A 17,904-nucleotide genomic window follows, 5' to 3' on the forward strand; every position below is an offset into this window, starting at 1 on the left:
ACAAAGCATGCTGTGTCTTAACAGTGTTGGGGAGTAACAGATTACATGTAATGGCGTATAATACATGTAACTGTATTCCGTACAGTACAGAAAAAAATAGGCGTAATCAGATTACAGGTAGCCTGCAGCCTCCGAGACCGACAGAGGCCAGTTTGACCACTGGGAATACAGTACGAAGGTGGTTTTCTTGCCGGTTTGGCTCTTGTCACCCCGGGGCTGAGTCAGCTAATCAAGCTGTGTTCGTTCCTATTCGTGTCGTGTTCACTGGGAGGCTGCTGAGCGCAGTTTCGTTGCCCGCTCGCCCGGCGACGCTCCCCGCCCCTGGCCTTAAAACCTCCAGTGCTTGAGTAAAGGTGTAAACCTAAACACACACTCTGCTCCATTTTCACAGTACGGGCAGAGTAAGCTAAGTTGACCAGTAGCTGCAGGCTAACTGAGCTAATGGCAGCTAGTTAGGAGCAGTTAGCTGACTTGCTACAGCAACAAGTAAAGCTGTGTGTCTGTCAGGGAACTCCATTAATCACAGAGTTGAGGCAGAGTAGCAGGAACATCAGAGAGAAAACCAGAAAAGATTACCTCTCTCTCTCCTCATTTAACTGCTACCGAACAAACAAACCTCCATATTGGTCCTCATCCTGTGTCAGACAGGAAGCGCCCTGCCTTTCACTTTATTTTCACTCTTGACCCTGAGGGCAAGTCTGACCTATTTATACCTTTTTGTTGAAAATGTTGTGGGATTTCCCTCTCCTGTCCTCACATTTATATTTGATAAATATTTCTGTTTAGCTGCTACTGACTGAAAAGACAAGAACATGTTGACCACAGGAAGATTTTGTATCAACAGAAACCCACGGTCAATGATCCTACTAACAGAAAACAGAAACTGGATGTCCGTGTGCATGTTAGCAGCTGCTGCTCTGGATGTAGGAGGGACTGCAGTGCACCGGGGTCATCAGGGCCTTGAGGTCATGAAAACATCTTGTGAACTGGGGTCAAGAAAGTGCACTTTCATCATATAGGTACAAATGCAGCAAGAAGACTACACTATGCTTCCTGAACGTTCAAAAGGTCCATCAGAAGGCTGATACATAAGACCTGGGCACCCCCCATCCCCAATGTTTCTGGAATAAGAACTTGATAAGAAAGAATCTTTTCCCAGAAATCCTATTAGTTTACATGGGAAAGTTATGCTCATCAAATCTGACATATATCCATCAACCCAGACAGACCAACTTGTGCACTGAATGAACACTGCCGTCTCATTCATGACAATGAGGCCAGTCAGACAACTTTCCAGAGTTATAAAACTCACTGTCAGAGCATTAGTAACCGCTGTGCAGTGTTTTGATGTCTGATAAACTTTCAAATTCATGAATCTGTTACTCAAACTTGACTGTATGTATCATCGTACCACCATGCAGCCCCTTGTGTTGTTTTAAGCAGTGTTGTTTTTGGGATGAATGCCCGTTTAAGTTGTTGTTGGGCGAAACATTTTGGCTACCAGGCATGGATCCAAGACAAGTCATCCACAATAAAATGTGTATCATGTTGTGTCGTATTCTGTCCAATCATACCCAATCTATGTACCAGCTTCAGGAGACACACTGTAAAAGAAAACGTTTTTCTCACACAGTCTGACATGCCACTAGCCACCAGCAGTCGCAGCATTGTTACAGATTCGCCTAGGTGGATTAAAACCTGCTGATATGTCACTTTCGGACAATTCTTAAACCAGTTCAGAACTGTTTCATCCATGCATACGGTTGTAAAAGTCTAGCTGAAGCCCCATTGGTCTTAAACCTCTCCCATCCTGGTGGCCATTGTGTCTAACAAGCTGGTGTCAATCACCTCATCGTCTGTCCTGAAAAGACTAAAGAGAGGATAGCCAAGTGGAGCAGGCGGTAACGACGCCCAAATGTTCCAGCCTTCCAGCTGTGCTGGAAGTGTTAACTTTGACAGCATTCAGAAAATCAAAAGTACAGATCAGACTGTTGCTGTGACTGGTAATGTAACTGGCACGAATGATTTGGTATTTGCCTGAGGGTCTGTTTGTCATCATGGCTGTCAAGCTGCAATCAGGTCAGACGTGTGATATCATGAATTTTTAGAAGAGCTTGATTCTGACTCAGAGTTGGTCAACTTGCAAATAAGGCCTTGAGGAACCAGCTGTCTCAGCCTGGGGGGGGGGGGGGGGGGGGGGGGGGGGGGGGGGGGGGGGGGGCTATGCATGTGGTCTGTGACACACAGATCAAACAACTGTCGGACCCCCACCGACACACCTAAACAGCAAGAACACACACCTCATGCTCTTTTGGCGCTGTGAGGATCACCAAAAACAGGCCCATAAACACGCAAACTCACAAGGACACAATAAAAAAAAACAAAGGGAAACTGCAGACTGGCTGTTACTGTAATGTGTGTCTTTGTGTATATTTTGAGAAGCAAGTGCTCGTCCTTTTCTTATATCCCCTGGATATGCTGTCTCTTACTGACTCATCGCTGATGGATGATGATGGATCGAATGTGGGGCAAGGATAAAGGATAGATGAAACTTTGATGCCTTGGTGTAGGTGGGCAAAACACAAAGAATGTCTCTGTGCCTTCATGGTGTGTGGTTTACAGCACGAGGCCACACACGAGAGGACACCACCACCAACAACAACAATCGATTTGAGACACAGGTGGGCTATTTAGAGGACAAATGCGAGCTGAATGTGGTGGAAACAGGGTCTCTGGTATTCTGAGGGAAAAGATGGATGCTCTGCAAGTTCGGCCCAATTATCACTCCTAAAGGTTCAAAATTGGAAGAATTGGGATTTTTGCTGTGCAAATCATCTAATTCGATTCACTCAAATGTATCTTTATCTCCAGCAGACTTTGTTTCTTGTATTCTTCTCTTATCCCTTCTTTGTAAAATTGCTCCATAAACTCTGGTTAGGGGATTTTTGTTTTCAGAAAAGTGAGTGGGTGGATTTTTGTATCCATCAAGGCCTGATGTTTTATTTAGCTGTATATTTGCGCGCCTGTTTGCTAAAAACAAACCTCAGGCCCACAGGAGTACAGATAGGAAACTTGCTTTGATTCATTCACTCTGTGTATTTCCTGTTCTGCCGGACGGACAAGGAGCTGGACGGACAATCAGGCAGAGAGAGAGAGAGAGAGAGAGAGAGAGAGAGAGAGAGAGAGAGGCACACAAACACAATCAAATCAGTTTGATTACCAAACAACACAAGATCGCATCACAATTATTTGGCAACAACAAACAGTTGTCTGAGAGTAAATGACGTTGGTAAAAGCAGAGAAGACCGGAATCAATTCCTCATCATAATGAAAGGAAGGCGGAGATGAGCGGGGAGGATGGAGGAGGCAGAGATGGAGGGGTGGAGGAAAACATTGTTGAGTGATACTGTAGTTGTGTCTAAAGGTCGGTGCCCCGGCGCCACTGCTGCCCCTCTGCTGAGAGACGGAGCAGACTGAAGACTGAGCTGTCCCACCTGGGCCAACAAGTACACCCAAGAGACAGCAGAGAAGAAGACAGAGGAATAATGTTACTTGTTTTAGCTCTTAATGTTTTCCTTTTCCCCCCCTTTAAGTAGTTTTAAAGTAAAAAAAGAAATCTTTATCCACAGTATCTGACAGTATCACATAAGTTCAGTACCAGCTTGTTACAACTGTTCATTGATGCATGGGATGTTTACAGTTAAATACTCAAGCCCAAGACCATTCCATCATATAGAAATATTCCAGATGTCTCTATGAATAATTTTCCGCAGTGGAAAAAGTATTCAGATCCTTTGCTTACGTAAAATATGTATTATCAGCAAGATTTCCTTAAAGAATCAATGTAAAAGTACTCATAGTGCAGTCAAATGTTTTCTGTGAGTCTTTTACTGTTATATGTGATGTTTTTGATCATCATCAGTTTGTAGTGTCGCTGTCCTGTGGGAACCACGTGTCAACTTTGCATGAGCTCAGAAAAACAGCCCTGTTTTCAGCTTCATGACGATGCATTTTCCAGCTAATCCAGCAGGGGTTCTAAATAGTTTTAGTTTAAGAAATAAGATATTCTTCTATCCCATAAAGGAACCCTTCACCCTTCAGTTCCTCACAAAATCACCACATCAGGAGTTAAATGGTTTTCACTGGACAGGATAGAGGAAATTGTAATCTGAAAAGTAACAAGTAACTAAAGATTTCAGACAAATGTATAATATTTGAGATGTAGTAACAGTAAGTAGCATACAAGGTAAATACTCAAAAGTACAAGTAGGCCTACTACAAATTAATACTTAAGTATAGTGCTTGAGTAAATGTACTTAGTTACATTGCACCACCGATCATTTTATACACATTTCCCCAGAATTCAGACTGACACATTTGGCATCTTTAAAAAACTGTTTAGCTGCACAGCATGAGTTTGTACAGACTGGCCAAGCTGTGAGTCAGTTTTTTTTTTTTGTTCAGTTGTATTTCATTCAAGTTAATTGTATTATATTTGACATGGAAAAGAAAATGTATGCTCTTTTCCTGATGTTGATTACTTTTAATACATGTTTTGTTCTCTTTTACACTATGCAAAGCATTTTGTTATATTTGTTCTCCTGTAGAATTAGACACATAGACACAGAAATGCAAGCAGTCATGAAAATATATCATACTACATTATTCTGCTCCCAGTTTTGCTTTTCTTTACAGGATTCACATGAGCTTTATAATTGGTTTTAAGGTTTTAATTTAAAAAAAAAAGCCAAGACTTTTTTTTAATAACACATATATGAATTATTGTATATGTTCAAATGTGGGTCTGAGGTCAAAGTTATGTTTGTCTAACCTACAGTTCATTAAAGCTAAACATATCTTTATTTTGTCTTTGGTTTGTAGTTCTATTTGTTTGAGCATGTACAGACATGAAAAACACAGACACAGAGATGTAAATAGTGCAGCCTATTGGGTTTTCAGCAGAGTGCTCCGGTGCCAGAAGGATGTTCAATTGATATTAAAATTGAGTACTTCATTAAACCTGTCATGCCCAGGCTTGGCTCATGGGCTACTGTCCAAACATGTCTGATGAACTTTCATTCCCTGAAGTGAAAAAAAAAACTATTAAAAAGTGTTTAATAATTAAAAATATAAAAGATTTATACTTTGGACAGAGACTTTCATTTTGGCTCTAAAGATAAATTCCTGTAGCACTTGTTGTGCATGAAAAGTGAGGAAAAATTGATGATATCCTGAAAAATAAGCATAGGTGTCATTTACACTGGGGGCATGTCCCCATCACTTTTTGAAAGCATTTGTTAAAAACATTCTGAAAAATAGCTTGCACCAAGAAATGGCTAACAAATGAAAATTATTTCAGGTCGGTTTATTTGCACAAAAAGAAAACATGCAATGCAATGTAGATAGAAGAATCAAATGTACATTGTCCAAAAGAAAAGTAAAAAAACAAGCTACTGACTACTGCATTATATTTTGTAATATTTTTATTTATAATTTCTCTGCCAGTTGAATTTTTTGTTTCCCTTTATATAAATAGACATTTCCACCGTAAATTGGAGAAGAAAATTTTGCCAGAATGCAGGATATTAATTATGTTTAATGCTCCAATTTTCTGGGGAGGACCCCCAGACCTCCCACTCATATATTTCAGTATTTCTTATTTCTTCAAAATAGTGTTAAAAATGTTGTCTTCTTGTTCCTAGTGCATCGTCACATGTCGTGACCTAAGTGTATCATTAACCCCCTCATCTGAGCCCTTATGTCCCCACCATTTTTCAACACAAAGTGACTCTCTTGGTTCTATGTATCAGCAAGTCCACCCTGCATTATGTAGTGAGGTACAAATCAAATAAATGGAGAAAGGTGGGTGTGTACACAGTGAAACAGCACAGAGGAGGAGGGCAGTGGGAGGGGAGGAGGGGGCGTCCTGGGAGGGTCCAAGTCTGGGGCGGTATAAAAGGGTGGGCAGATTTCACATGCAGCAACAGACTTCAGTGTGCTGACAACTACCGTGGATCTATCTGCACCAAAGTTTTCTTCATCTTTAAAAAGGATAAGAAGAGAAGAGAGAGAATGGAGCCAACCGACGGTCCTTATGATTACTACGACTATGAGGAGACAGAAAACTCCACCATGTGTGACTATTCTGAGTGGTGGCCGTCATACTCCGTCATCCCGGTGCTGTACATGCTTATTTTCATCCTGGGCCTCTCTGGAAATGGGGTGGTCATCTTCACCGTGTGGAGAGCCCAAGGTAAGCGGCGAGCTGCTGATGTCTACATCGGCAACCTGGCCCTGGCTGACCTCACGTTCGTGGTCACTCTGCCTCTGTGGGCCGTTTACACAGCCATGGGCTACCACTGGCCCTTCGGCGTGGCCCTGTGTAAGATCAGCAGCTACGTGGTCCTGCTCAACATGTATGCCAGCGTCTTCTGCCTCACCTGCATGAGCTTCGACCGCTACCTGGCCATTGTCCACTCCTTGTCCAGCACCCAGCTGCGCACCCGTGGCCACATGCAAGCCTCCCTGACGGCCATCTGGGTGCTGTCTTGTGTCCTGGCTGCCCCGACTCTGATCTTCCGCAATACCAAATATGATCCAACCACCAACCGCACATCCTGCGCCATGGACTTCAGCTTGGTGGTGACAAACAAAGACCAAGAGAACCTGTGGGTCGCTGGTCTCAGCATATCCTCCTCAGCTCTGGGCTTTCTCCTACCTTTCCTGGCAATGATGGTGTGCTACGGCTTCATCGGCTGCACCGTCACACGCCACTTCAACACTTTGCGCAAAGAGGACCAGCGTAAGAGGAGGCTGCTGAAGATCATCACCACGCTGGTAGTGGTGTTCGCCGCCTGCTGGATGCCCTTCCACATCGTGAAGAGTGCTGACGCCCTCTCGTACCTGGACCTGTTTCCAGACACCTGTTCCTTCCTGCGCTTCCTGCTGCTGGCTCACCCGTACGCCACCTGCCTGGCCTACGTCAACAGCTGCCTCAACCCCTTTCTGTACGCCTTCTTTGACCTACGCTTCAGGTCCCAGTGCTTGTGCCTACTCAACCTGAAGAAGTCCTTGCACGCAAGCCCCGCCAGCTCCCTGTCCTCTCAGAAGACAGAGGCTCAGTCTCTGGCCACAAAGGTGTGACGACAGCTGACGGCCCAGATGCACACTGGGGGAACAGGTGAACAATGCAGGACAATGCAGGTAAATCCGAACTTTACAGGCCTGGGTACTTGCTCGCAGGTCGTCTGAGATCAGTTTCAGGGCGTCACCTTTGCTCCACTCTGGCTCTGTGGACTGCTGTAAACGTTTACCTGAAGACAACAGTTAGGCTTGTGGTTTTGGCGCTTGACCACACTCAGAACTCCAGCCTCACTTTCAATAGCAGGGCAAAGACTGAACTACTTAATACAAGGGACCGAGCATGAGACAGACTTAGTTTTTGGGGCAAAATGTGGAATGTATTTTAAAAAGGACCACGTGCTCATGTGTGATCTCCTGTGGACTTTATGCAAATGAGCTTTGAACTCTGAAACCGTGTCCTCAAGTCCCGGCGAAGTGTATTACTCATGCATTTGCTACTGCTGTTCTTGTTTTCATTTATAAGCACTTGAGGTGTGACTTCTACCAGACTAACCCACTCTCCAGCTCAGTCTGTAGTATGTGCATCACAGCCAGCAGTATTACGTGTGTGTGTGTGTGTGTGTGTGTGTGTGTGTGTGTGTGTGTGTGTGTGTGTGTGTGTAGGAAGGGTGTGCCAATCAGTAAGAGGTGTTGGAGTCTGATAAGAGTGTTGTAAGGAGAGACATAGATAGTGGGGGAGGCAGGGGGTGTCCCAGACAGACAGACAGATGGCAGCTGACAAATGTTTCCAGGCTGGTGGAGGGCCCTATTAAAAGGTGAATGCTTTGATAGTCTGCTGGTGTGTGTGTGTGTGTGTGTGTGTGTGTGTGTGTGTGTGTGTGTGTGTGTGTGTGTGTGTGTGTGTGTGTGTTTGGTGGGTGTCAGAATAACAATGAATTTGTTCCTGACAAACACATGAAAGCATTTTGTGAATACAGATTATTTTGAATTCATGTTTGTGATTTGCAATAAAAAAATATGCTTTGAAAAAAAACACAAACATCCCCTCTCTGGTCTGTTACTTGTGATAGCTTGTTAAGTCTTGCTGGAATGTTTTTCTCTCCCATCCAGTGAATGTGCTTCTTCCTGTTGGGGCATTGCTGAGCGGAGGCAGTCTCCCTCCCATTGTGTTTCACAGGGCCGAAATCAAAGTATATGTCTGCAGGAAATGCATGTTCGACTTCTGCTTCCCTCTTCAAGAATGTTTGTTTCTTCTCCTCTTATGATCGCGCGCACAAGCAATCAGCGTGTACAAGAGTTTCTAAATTGGATCAACCACAGGGCATTTGGCTCCTGAGGGTTAATTACCACAACTTCAGGACTCTTTCTCTGTACCAATATATTCTCAAATCCATCTAAAAGAGTCTTTCATGTTATTTGTCTTATCATAATTAGCCATGTAACAATTGTTACAAGTGTTTTAGCCAAGAAACACCACAAAAGGTTGTTGAGCTTTAAATTAGAAATAAACGATTAACCATTTTGACTGTAATGAGCTTTTTACAGGATATAATCAGCAACAGAAGGAGACAGAAGGATTGGACTAATCCTTGGTTACTGATTTGCAGTGGGACTCTCCGTCCCAGTGTAATGCCCATGATAGAGAATGGCTGAGACCTAAATCAGCTACAATTACACTTCACAAACTGTGTGTCATTTATGCTCAACTCCTCATAGCAGTTCATAGCTCCTCACCTGTGTCTTTAATTTCAGACAGGTGAAATCTGAAAACTTCCTTGCATGGGAAGAGAAAGAAATCCAACAGCTGCAGCGACATTCCCTCTGCCTTCATCGCTGTCTCAGCTCTACTTAATCTCATCCGAGCCAAGACGCAAACACACACGCAAATAAAATCTTTGTTAAATACATCTCTAGATCATGTGCATACAGGAGAAAAAGAATTTCCTGAAAATTTGCATTCTAGAGCCTGGCAGAAATAAAACTGGCACAGAGGGTCTAACAGTACATTACTGTTGCACAATCCATTCACTCGAGTCTGCACAATATGTTTTATTGGTGAAACAGCATATAGCACATTTTAAAATTCCATGCAGCAGCATTTTACAAGTCAACTTGTCACAGTATCCTCCACCTGTCAGCATCAAAGTCAAAGACCGTTGTGAAAGATAATCTGGATAGATTATTTTCACATGTTTTCAAGTTTTATGAAGCTAATGTGATCGTGTTACAAGGATTTCATGGCCTGAACTAGACACAAAGGGGTTCGAGAGAAAAGGGGATTTATGCCCTTTGATCCTCTATTGGCTGGGTGCTTGTCTGAGATGACTGTTCTCAATGATTACATAAATGTTTTCATTCCTCTGTAATAACAGAGTGTGAATGTGAAGTGTGTCTACGCTGGAACCAGACCTGCCGTGGGGAATCCCGAGAGTATAAACAGACATCATTCTCCCCCTCTAAGAAAACCAACTAGAACAGCTTTCTAGAGACAAAAAAAAATTCACAAGCATAAATAATCATTTAATCTTTGCTTCAGCCAAATTTTTCTGTTCTCTGTATTAATTATGTGACTGAAACAATATTGTGTTGGTGATTTCTGCGCGTGTAAGGAGGCAACAGTAGTTCTGTGTGTGCAAAGACGAGTGCCAGTGTTGTCTGAAAACAGAGCTGAGGAAAAAAATCAAAGCTAGATAAAATAACAACAGATAACAAACTACCACTAATTATATCTGTAATAGTATCTTGTAGACCACAGTCAGCATCACGTCTTACAACATCAAGCTGCTTCACTTTGAACTAAATGTTTATATCATGTACAAAATGTCCAATAAGTTCTCATGGAAACGAAGAAAGCAGGACATTGTTTCTGCAAAACACATGTTACTACTGAGTTTCGTTGAGTTTCTTGTACTTTGCTCCAGTATTTCCATCTCATGTCACTTTATACCTCTACTCCACTGCATTACAGAGAGAAAAACTATTCTTTTCATTCAACTACATGTATGTGAAATCCGCTTTGCCAATTATGGTTATAATTAGAGAGATTTTACAAACAAAACATCTGATCAACTTATTAAATACAATTTACTTCATCTCAGCCAGCTGCAATATTAAAATCATGCTCACCTTTTTGTATTGTTTGTAAGAGTAAGCTGTGCATATTGTTTAGTTTAACTACCAGCATAGCATTAATACTGATTATACAAAACCCAGATACAACTGGGCAGTGATGGGATGTAACAAATTGCATTAACTTAAGTACAGAACGTATGTAAGTATGAATTTACTACTACTTTCCTTGAGTATTTCTATTTTTGCAACTTCTTCGACTCCACTGCATCTCAGAGACAAATACTGCTTCACTACATTTGTCTGAAAGCTTTAGTTACTGGTTACTTCTCAGATTATAATTCTTTATACCCTTCCTGTGCAGTGAAAACCATGTATCTCCAAATGTGGTGATTTTTAATCAGATTTTTCTCCCACTTCTTAAGCTAAATAAACTCTTTAACAGCCCTGTTGGATCAGCTGGAAAATGCATCTTCACAAAGCTGAGAAGAGGGCTGTTTTTCTGAGCTCATGAAAAGTTCACTTTTTAGATAAATGTGGTTCTCACAGGACAGCGAGGCTACAAACTTATGATGCATTGCTGTAGATTAAACTACCGTATATATAAAGTAGTTAAAATTACAACATCCACATTAATACAGCAGTAACATTACTCCAAAACATCAATTTTTTCTGCATACAGAGTACTTTTACTTTTAATACTTTATGTACATTTTGCTGAAAATACATACTATATTAAACTTAATTAGGCTAAGGTTCTGAATGAAAGACCTTTACTTGTAGAGTATTTCCACAGTGTGACATTGCTACTTTTACCTAAGTAAAGCATCTGAATACTTGCACCACTAAAAAAGTTATGTATAACAAGTATTTGTTTGTTTAGTTTTTTTTTTATTTCCTGAATTAACTCTTTCAGTCTGGACTGAGATTCAAGAAACCCAGAGTTTTCATTAGACTCTAATGAAAACTTTGGGTTTCTTGTTTGTTTACAGTGTGATGTCAATAGAAACTAAAGGCAAAGATGAGAAAGCAGAGTTTCTATAGGGGTGCCCACCTTAACTCTCTGATTATCACATCAATGGGTGACAAATAGCCAATGCCTTTGTGTTGTTTTATATCAGGCTTGCAGCCTGATGTGTTAGAAGCACATGTCCAGCTGTCATAAATCAGAACCCAATAAACCAGTTCATGCAGAAAATAGACAGAGGAAGTGTGCACACATCATCTCCACCATCTTAACAATGGAGGCTGAGCAGCATAGCCAGCAGACCGGATCTTAACCCAGATCTGACCATAGAGTGGTAGGATGACACACTGACCCCTGGAGCGTCTTGGAGGACCAGCTTCCTGCAGCCCGGTCCTGCAGCCCGGTCCTGCAGTGCTCCTCCCTACACTGTCCCAGGAGGATGCTGGACCTCACGGACAGGATAGGAGTCAGCAGGCCAGGCAGGAAAGGCAAAGGCCGGGCAAGGTAGGGGTTCCTGATTGGGGAAATCCTGTCTTTCAGAGGCATCTTTCTGCTTTTAGGGCCCTTTGTAAGACACATGCTCCACCTGAGGTCTTCGAGGACAAGGATGCTTGCTTCAGACATTCTACATTGGGTTTATGTATTTATTTGACAGGTAATCTCCTCTGAGAGCATGTGACAAAAAAGAGCTATAGAAAACAATAAAGCTTAAAACATACATAGTGGCAAACATGTGACTCAAACACCTGAGATGACAAATCAGATGTTTCTTCCTCCCTCTGCTCTCACTCCATCTCTCCTGAGATGTCAGACATTTCAAAGGCATTCACACAAGACGGCCATCGTTAGTGGAGACACGTCCTTTCCGACAGCAAAAGAAGAGCGGAAGTGCCCAAGCTTTGGGTGACTCCGGATCTTGGGTCATGTGGGTCTCAGAGAAGATCATCCTCTTCACTGTGCACAAAGTGTTCCTTCATTCCTTCCTCTATCCTCTCCATTGTGCATCCTTCCCTCCCTCGGGCCTAAATGGATGCCCTGTCAACTGCAGCAGGACCGAGCCAGTTCAGAGGCTCAGCTGCACTGATTTAAGCATCGCAGGTAAAGATAGCTGCACAGATGAGCACACGTGCAAGCAAGACATTACGCAAGAACAGAAGTGTAGCACCCAGACAGGCCGTATGCTACAGCTTTAATTGATTTAGGTAGTAACTGCGATGCAGAAGATAATGTCAAATTGTAGCTATAATCTTACGACATATTAGACTGTGGTTGTACTTAAATGTTGTTGAGAAGATTTTGTTGACTTGTGTTACTGATCCAAACATGTTGCCAACTGTGTTCTGTTATTGCAGCCACGTCTTGGAGGTCTCTGTAACAACAATCTGCAGCCACACACAGAATCTGTGTGTGTGTGTGTGTGTGTGTGTGTGTGTGTGTGATGTGTTTGCTCTGTGGATTGTGAAGCAAAAGACAGTATGTAATTGTAATTTCTTATCTTCCCTCCAGAAATAATATAAGACATATAAAAAAAATCCTCTGCTGGAAAAAAGAAAATCACCAAAACATTTATCACTAACAAAGAATTCCCCTGTACTCAAGCTGTGCTTCAAAATACACTTCTTATCACTACAGCTGTATCAGTTGATGCAGCACCACATGTTTAAGAAGTTTTAGACATGTTATGAAATAAAGTGTAAGGAACCATACAGTATGTGCAGTAGTTTCAAAATAGGATGAAACTGTTGGGTTAAGTGGGTTAAGGGCTTACTAAAACTGTGCATCTACACATTTAAGTGCTCCTTTTAAATAAAGGTTGTTTGTTCATTCCTCAAGCTCTAGTCTACAGTAAGACATTTACAGTCAGATTTCAGAACAGTTGCTTTACTACACCGCCAGACTGACTCATAGAAAATCATGTGGTAGTCCATGGAGAAGTGTTATGAACTATGATTTTAAAATACATGTACAAGATCATACCCACACGCAGAAGCACACAGATGACCTCCTATGTGCACCTCCTCCTGACAGGTGGGATGTTGAAAGGAAGCTGAGGCACAGTAACCCAAAGAGAGCGGGGAGGGTTTATGAATTCTGAGTTATAAGCCATGTAGAAGATGGCAACAGAGTCCTGAAAGTATGAAGAACATCACTGTATTGCCAAAATCTCTCTGTAAGACAAATTACATAGAATGAATAGGTGGCTTTGTTTTCCCATCACAAAGACAAGGAAGGAACTCAAGTTGGATTTCAGTGTGCTGTTCAGTCGGTTGTAGTAGCGTGCAACTGATTTAGAAAGATAGTCGATACTGACACCTAGTGGCAACACCGGAACCATTATGTCCCCGGAAGTTTGTTGTGAGAGCTGTTGTTAGCTTCGGAGTTATAAGGAGGAAGGACCGGATTAGCCGATGCAAAGGCCTTTGGAAGTTAACACAACCTACCCAACCAATTAAAATTAACCGCGTCAGTCTCACAGTCTGGTCCGGTTTGACTCAGCATGGCGTCTCACAAACAGAAGCGGGTGTGGAGGTACGTGGAGGAGGGCAGTCTGCTGAAGCTGAAGTCGTACCTCCGGAAGCACCGGGACCTGGATGTAAACTTCTCCCTGGGCCGGAGGGAGCGGAGCCCGCTTCACCTGGCCTGCTGCCTGGGAGACGACGCTGTGCTGCGGCTGCTGCTCAAACACGGAGCCGATGTTCTCCAGAAGGACCGTAAAGGAGACACCGCGTTACACACCGCGGTCAACAGGGCCCTCAAACACGGGAAAACAGGTGAGGTGGGAGAGACAAAGAGGCTGCTGTTGACTTACAAACGTCAACTGTCATTTGCCATAACTCTGCTTTTGTTTTTCAGCGTACGGTGACCTGGTTGTGCCTCTCAAAAAGAGCTGTCCACAAGCTATGAGTGCTCCTAACAGTGCTGGAGTCACACCTGAAGACCTGCTGCAGTGGATGAAGCATACAGAGGTAATTACACATTTAGATCAATGTTATAATCAGGAGCTGATAGCTTTGATAGCTAAACACTGTACAGCTGCAGCTCATGGTGATCTTCATTGTAGATAATCGGTTTGTGATCTTTTCGAGTCTATACAATGTATGAAAATGTGGAAAATGCACATTCCTATTCCAAACAAACGCAAATATACAGTATATGTTTATGATAATGTAATTGATCGAGCTTAGATGAGGATTTGATTAATCACCAGCCAGCTGTTTATTAGATTATTGATTATAGATTATTGATTTATTGTTTAATTTGTATTCCAAACAAACATCAGCATCAACATCTTTGGGGTTTTGGGCTGTTGGTGGGACAAAACAAGACTTTTGAAGACATAACCTTGGGATTTCTTGTAGACAAAGTGATTTATCAGAAACAGGTTTATTGCAAAACAGGTTTTTCACATACAAAGAGTTGGCCATGGTATTTGGGTGCACAATAAACATAGTAAGAGAAAAGTACTGCAAAACTCGAGATTCAGAATATTGTTTAAAATGCAGAAGATGTAATGTACAACATAATGACTAAATGGCATCACAATATGAAGCGATAATATGTGCAGTGTGTGAAAATAACAACTGAAGATGGCAAAATGTGCTTTTAATGTTACGCATTGAGTGGGAGAATATCGACAGATTAATCAATATTGAAAATAATTCTTATGTGTGAGAAGCTTGAAATGGGGAATGTTTGGCCATTTTGTCGCATGACAAATAGCCCAATTTCCTCATAAATTAGCAAAGGCCTACTTATTATTTTTCTGTCGATGGACAAATTGAAAAATCTTTTCAGATCTAAACCATCCATCACAGCCCTTTAAATTGTAATCCCAGAATAATTAGTATCTAGTCCTAATTTTCTAAACTGTTGGGCAGGAGTGTGTGAGGTTTCTATCAGTCAATAACCTGTATGACTGGTATATTATCTACTGATTTTATCCCAGATATTGATAAAGTTTGTATTTTAGCCATTAAGTAACAAGAAATTGCAGAACAAAAATTCCAATTATATCTTGTACATATTGTGGTCACAATTCCTTAATGACGACATTTAAGAGACCTCATTAAACATGTTAGCCTATTTATGGGAAAAATTAATATAGGCCAATACATCATCCATATATCAGTCTATTTCCCATAGTTGTCCTACTACATGTCACAGATGACAGGTTCACGTTGTATTGTTCATAACTGATAAAAGCTGTACTTTAACGAAACATTATCTGAGACAGGATCTGAAGTAACACACAAACACAAAGACACAGTGAGTGAAACCAAAGTTGTGATTTAGCATGTGTTTTTTTTTTTAACCTTATGTCACCACTATTCTGAAAATCCCGCAGTATTTGAGATGTTGTTTTAGTACTTTCCAGGTGCTTGAGAAAAGCAGTGAACATGTTTTGAGGTGTTGAAAGACAGATGTAAATATGTGTCTATTTGTATGGTATTTTTTGGGCTGGCTGTCTTTCAGTGTTGATTCTATGAAAGAAAGTTTGTGAGTACTATTGTTAGAAAATTAAACATTAGAAAGTTTGACGTCAGATTCAGTGACATAAATCTTTCTGCAAGTTTCAGTTGTCTGTAAGTAGATTTTCACACCATATACAAATGTATCAAAATCACCTGATACCTTTTGATGTGTATGTGATTTGTTTGTAAAAATAATAAAAAGACTAAGCCATTTTAAAATGTGGTTCTTTAGCATCATATGTAAGCAGAACACAATTTGATATGTAGTGTCAGTTAGCGTTGGATCATAATAATTTCCTTATATTCTTCACAGACTGCAGAAAATATGAGCCGTCCATCTGAAAAAGACCCTGAGAAGGAGTGGCTGGAAAAGCTGTTTGGTGAATGTGAGGATGAGTTCTGTGAAACCTTTGGAGTATATGATGGTAAATTTAAACCCCATTCTTTAGAGCTGAATTTTATTTGACTTTCTTCACTTGACAGTAACGCGGATGTATTTGTTTCACAGCGGATGATTTTCTTCCTGTTGATGACGACGATGAAGACTTCGGAGACTGGGCTGATCGCATTAGAAGACAATATTTCGATAAAAAGCACGCCGAAGCCCAAAGACTGGCAGCGTCGTCTTCTGGATGGAAAAGGAGAAAGAGTAAACAAGAGAGGGAGCAGGAAGAGCAAAGCAACAAAGAACTGCACGAGAGGCTGCAGAGGGAACATGAAGAGTATCTGGCACGAGCAGCACGTAAAGAGGAAGAGACCCGGCAGGGTAAGAAGCGCAGGTACGAGGAGGGATGTGCGGCCACTTTTAATGCTGGCTCTTCGGCTGCGAGCACGAAGTTGAGCTACAGTGACATCCCCTGGCCAGCTCCTCGAGGCACAGTGCAGGAGATGGTGGACGTGATGCTGCACGGTGTGGACCGAAAGGACGTGCCGGTGTTTCGTAAAATGCTCCGGAAGCAGCAAACACTGTGGCATCCGGATAAATTCGCTCAGCGATGTGAAGCTCGGCTAGAGGAGATGGACAAGAAGCGGATCCTGGATACAGTTACAGCTCTGTCACAGGAGCTTAACAGACTGGCCCAGAGTCTGAGGACTTAAAATTTAGCAAATAAAATGTTGTGCTTTTCTGGAAATGTGTGTATGTAAAACTGTTCCATTAAGGCAAAAGAACCAAACAGTCCAGCACACTGTTGATCACTTGTAATCACTTTATTGACAATGTTACAGGCCTTAAATCTTTGTCAGGTGAAATTCATACAGGCAAAAAGCCAAGTACCATATATGTTAATGTAAACAAATCAGAGGGAATGGAAACCTTAACAGTAGGCTAACGAAATAATAAAAAATACAATTATTCATGTCGCCTCACAAACAGTATCACCCCAAGACAGAAGTCCTCATTGAGACCGTCTCCCATAAATAAAGTGAGTGCTCGTGATTGATTAGTGTGCGGGACACACGTGCCCATAAGAGCGTCTGGAGTGCAACAACTGTGTAGTTTTCGTTCCACTATGCACAGATGTAACAGGAGCACATGCGTGTTCCACGGGTGAGTGCTGCACCTGTATCACTATTATCAGGGGGCTTTTTGTAGCCCAGTCTAATCAGTGATCAGAGGGCACAACAGTGGTTATCTGAGTAATGTGAATATTTGCAGTCGACCTCAATCTCATCTGATTGACATTTTGCTGAAGTGTGTGTGTGTGTGTGTGTGTGTACATGTACTTGCAGGATTTAAAAGGCATAGCTGGTACCCACTGAGCATAAACATGTTTTTGTTAAATTCCTGATTAAAAACAATAAAAGTAACAACAACATCCAGATTTCTCCAACCATGAGTAACATTTGTGTTGAAACATGTGGGCCTATCTGATTTTTACTCCTAAAGTAGGCTACAACAGCATGCAGTCAAAGAGTCTCATCAAAAAGATGCTCGTGCCAGTGCAGGCCACTTAAAACACACATTGGTAATTTATAATAAGGGAAAGTTTGCTCTTAAAACGCCAAATTTAACATATGACCCAAAAGCACCTTAAATAATGGATTTCACACAAAGAGGAGCAGATGTCGGCCCGCTTTCAGGGATGCGCTGGTTGCCAGGTTTGTGAACGACCTCCCTTCCCCCCCACCAATTCACGAGCATAATTTAAAACGAGACAAAGGAATTAACCGAATTATTTACACCCAAAGTTTATTATAGCCTATCGCTAATTTAATCACCCCCCTCCCTAAAAGCAAAATGTGAATTAATTCAACACTGATAGTCGGTTAGAGGGTAAGTTTGTTAACAAAATTACAGTAGGCCTAGCCTAC

The 17,904-nt window shown here is 41.9% G+C and overlaps 2 protein-coding genes across 2 annotated transcripts; both read left to right on the forward strand.

Moving 5' to 3' along the window:
- Positions 1 to 6,008: 6,008 nt before the first annotated feature.
- On the forward strand, positions 6,009 to 8,118 carry aplnrb (apelin receptor b). Its single transcript, XM_046066894.1, has one exon. It carries the CDS (start codon positions 6,073 to 6,075, stop codon positions 7,141 to 7,143), a length of 1,071 nt encoding a protein of 356 aa, XP_045922850.1. The 5' UTR covers positions 6,009 to 6,072; the 3' UTR covers positions 7,144 to 8,118.
- A 5,375-nt stretch (positions 8,119 to 13,493) lies between these two features.
- nfkbil1 (nuclear factor of kappa light polypeptide gene enhancer in B-cells inhibitor-like 1) lies at positions 13,494 to 17,412 on the forward strand. Its single transcript, XM_046067922.1, has 4 exons — positions 13,494 to 13,890; positions 13,973 to 14,085; positions 15,905 to 16,016; positions 16,100 to 17,412. The coding sequence occupies exons 1-4, from the start codon at positions 13,617 to 13,619 to the stop codon at positions 16,687 to 16,689; spliced, it is 1,089 nt and encodes a 362-aa protein (XP_045923878.1). The 5' UTR covers positions 13,494 to 13,616; the 3' UTR covers positions 16,690 to 17,412.
- The last annotated feature ends 492 nt before the right edge of the window (positions 17,413 to 17,904 follow it).

Source organism: Micropterus dolomieu, linkage group LG13 (assembly GCF_021292245.1).
Source record: "Micropterus dolomieu isolate WLL.071019.BEF.003 ecotype Adirondacks linkage group LG13, ASM2129224v1, whole genome shotgun sequence".
Lineage (NCBI taxonomy): Eukaryota > Metazoa > Chordata > Actinopteri > Centrarchiformes > Centrarchidae > Micropterus > Micropterus dolomieu.

Coding starts and splice junctions, on each gene's coding strand:
- nfkbil1 (XM_046067922.1), top strand. CDS start 13,617: ATGGCGTCTCACAAACAGAAGCGGGTGTGGAGGTACGTGGAGGAGGGC. Junction 13,891..13,972: donor CCTCAAACACGGGAAAACAG/GTGAGGTGGGAG, acceptor TTTGTTTTTCAG/CGTACGGTGACCTGGTTGTG. Junction 14,086..15,904: donor AGTGGATGAAGCATACAGAG/GTAATTACACAT, acceptor TATTCTTCACAG/ACTGCAGAAAATATGAGCCG.
- aplnrb (XM_046066894.1), top strand. CDS start 6,073: ATGGAGCCAACCGACGGTCCTTATGATTACTACGACTATGAGGAGACA.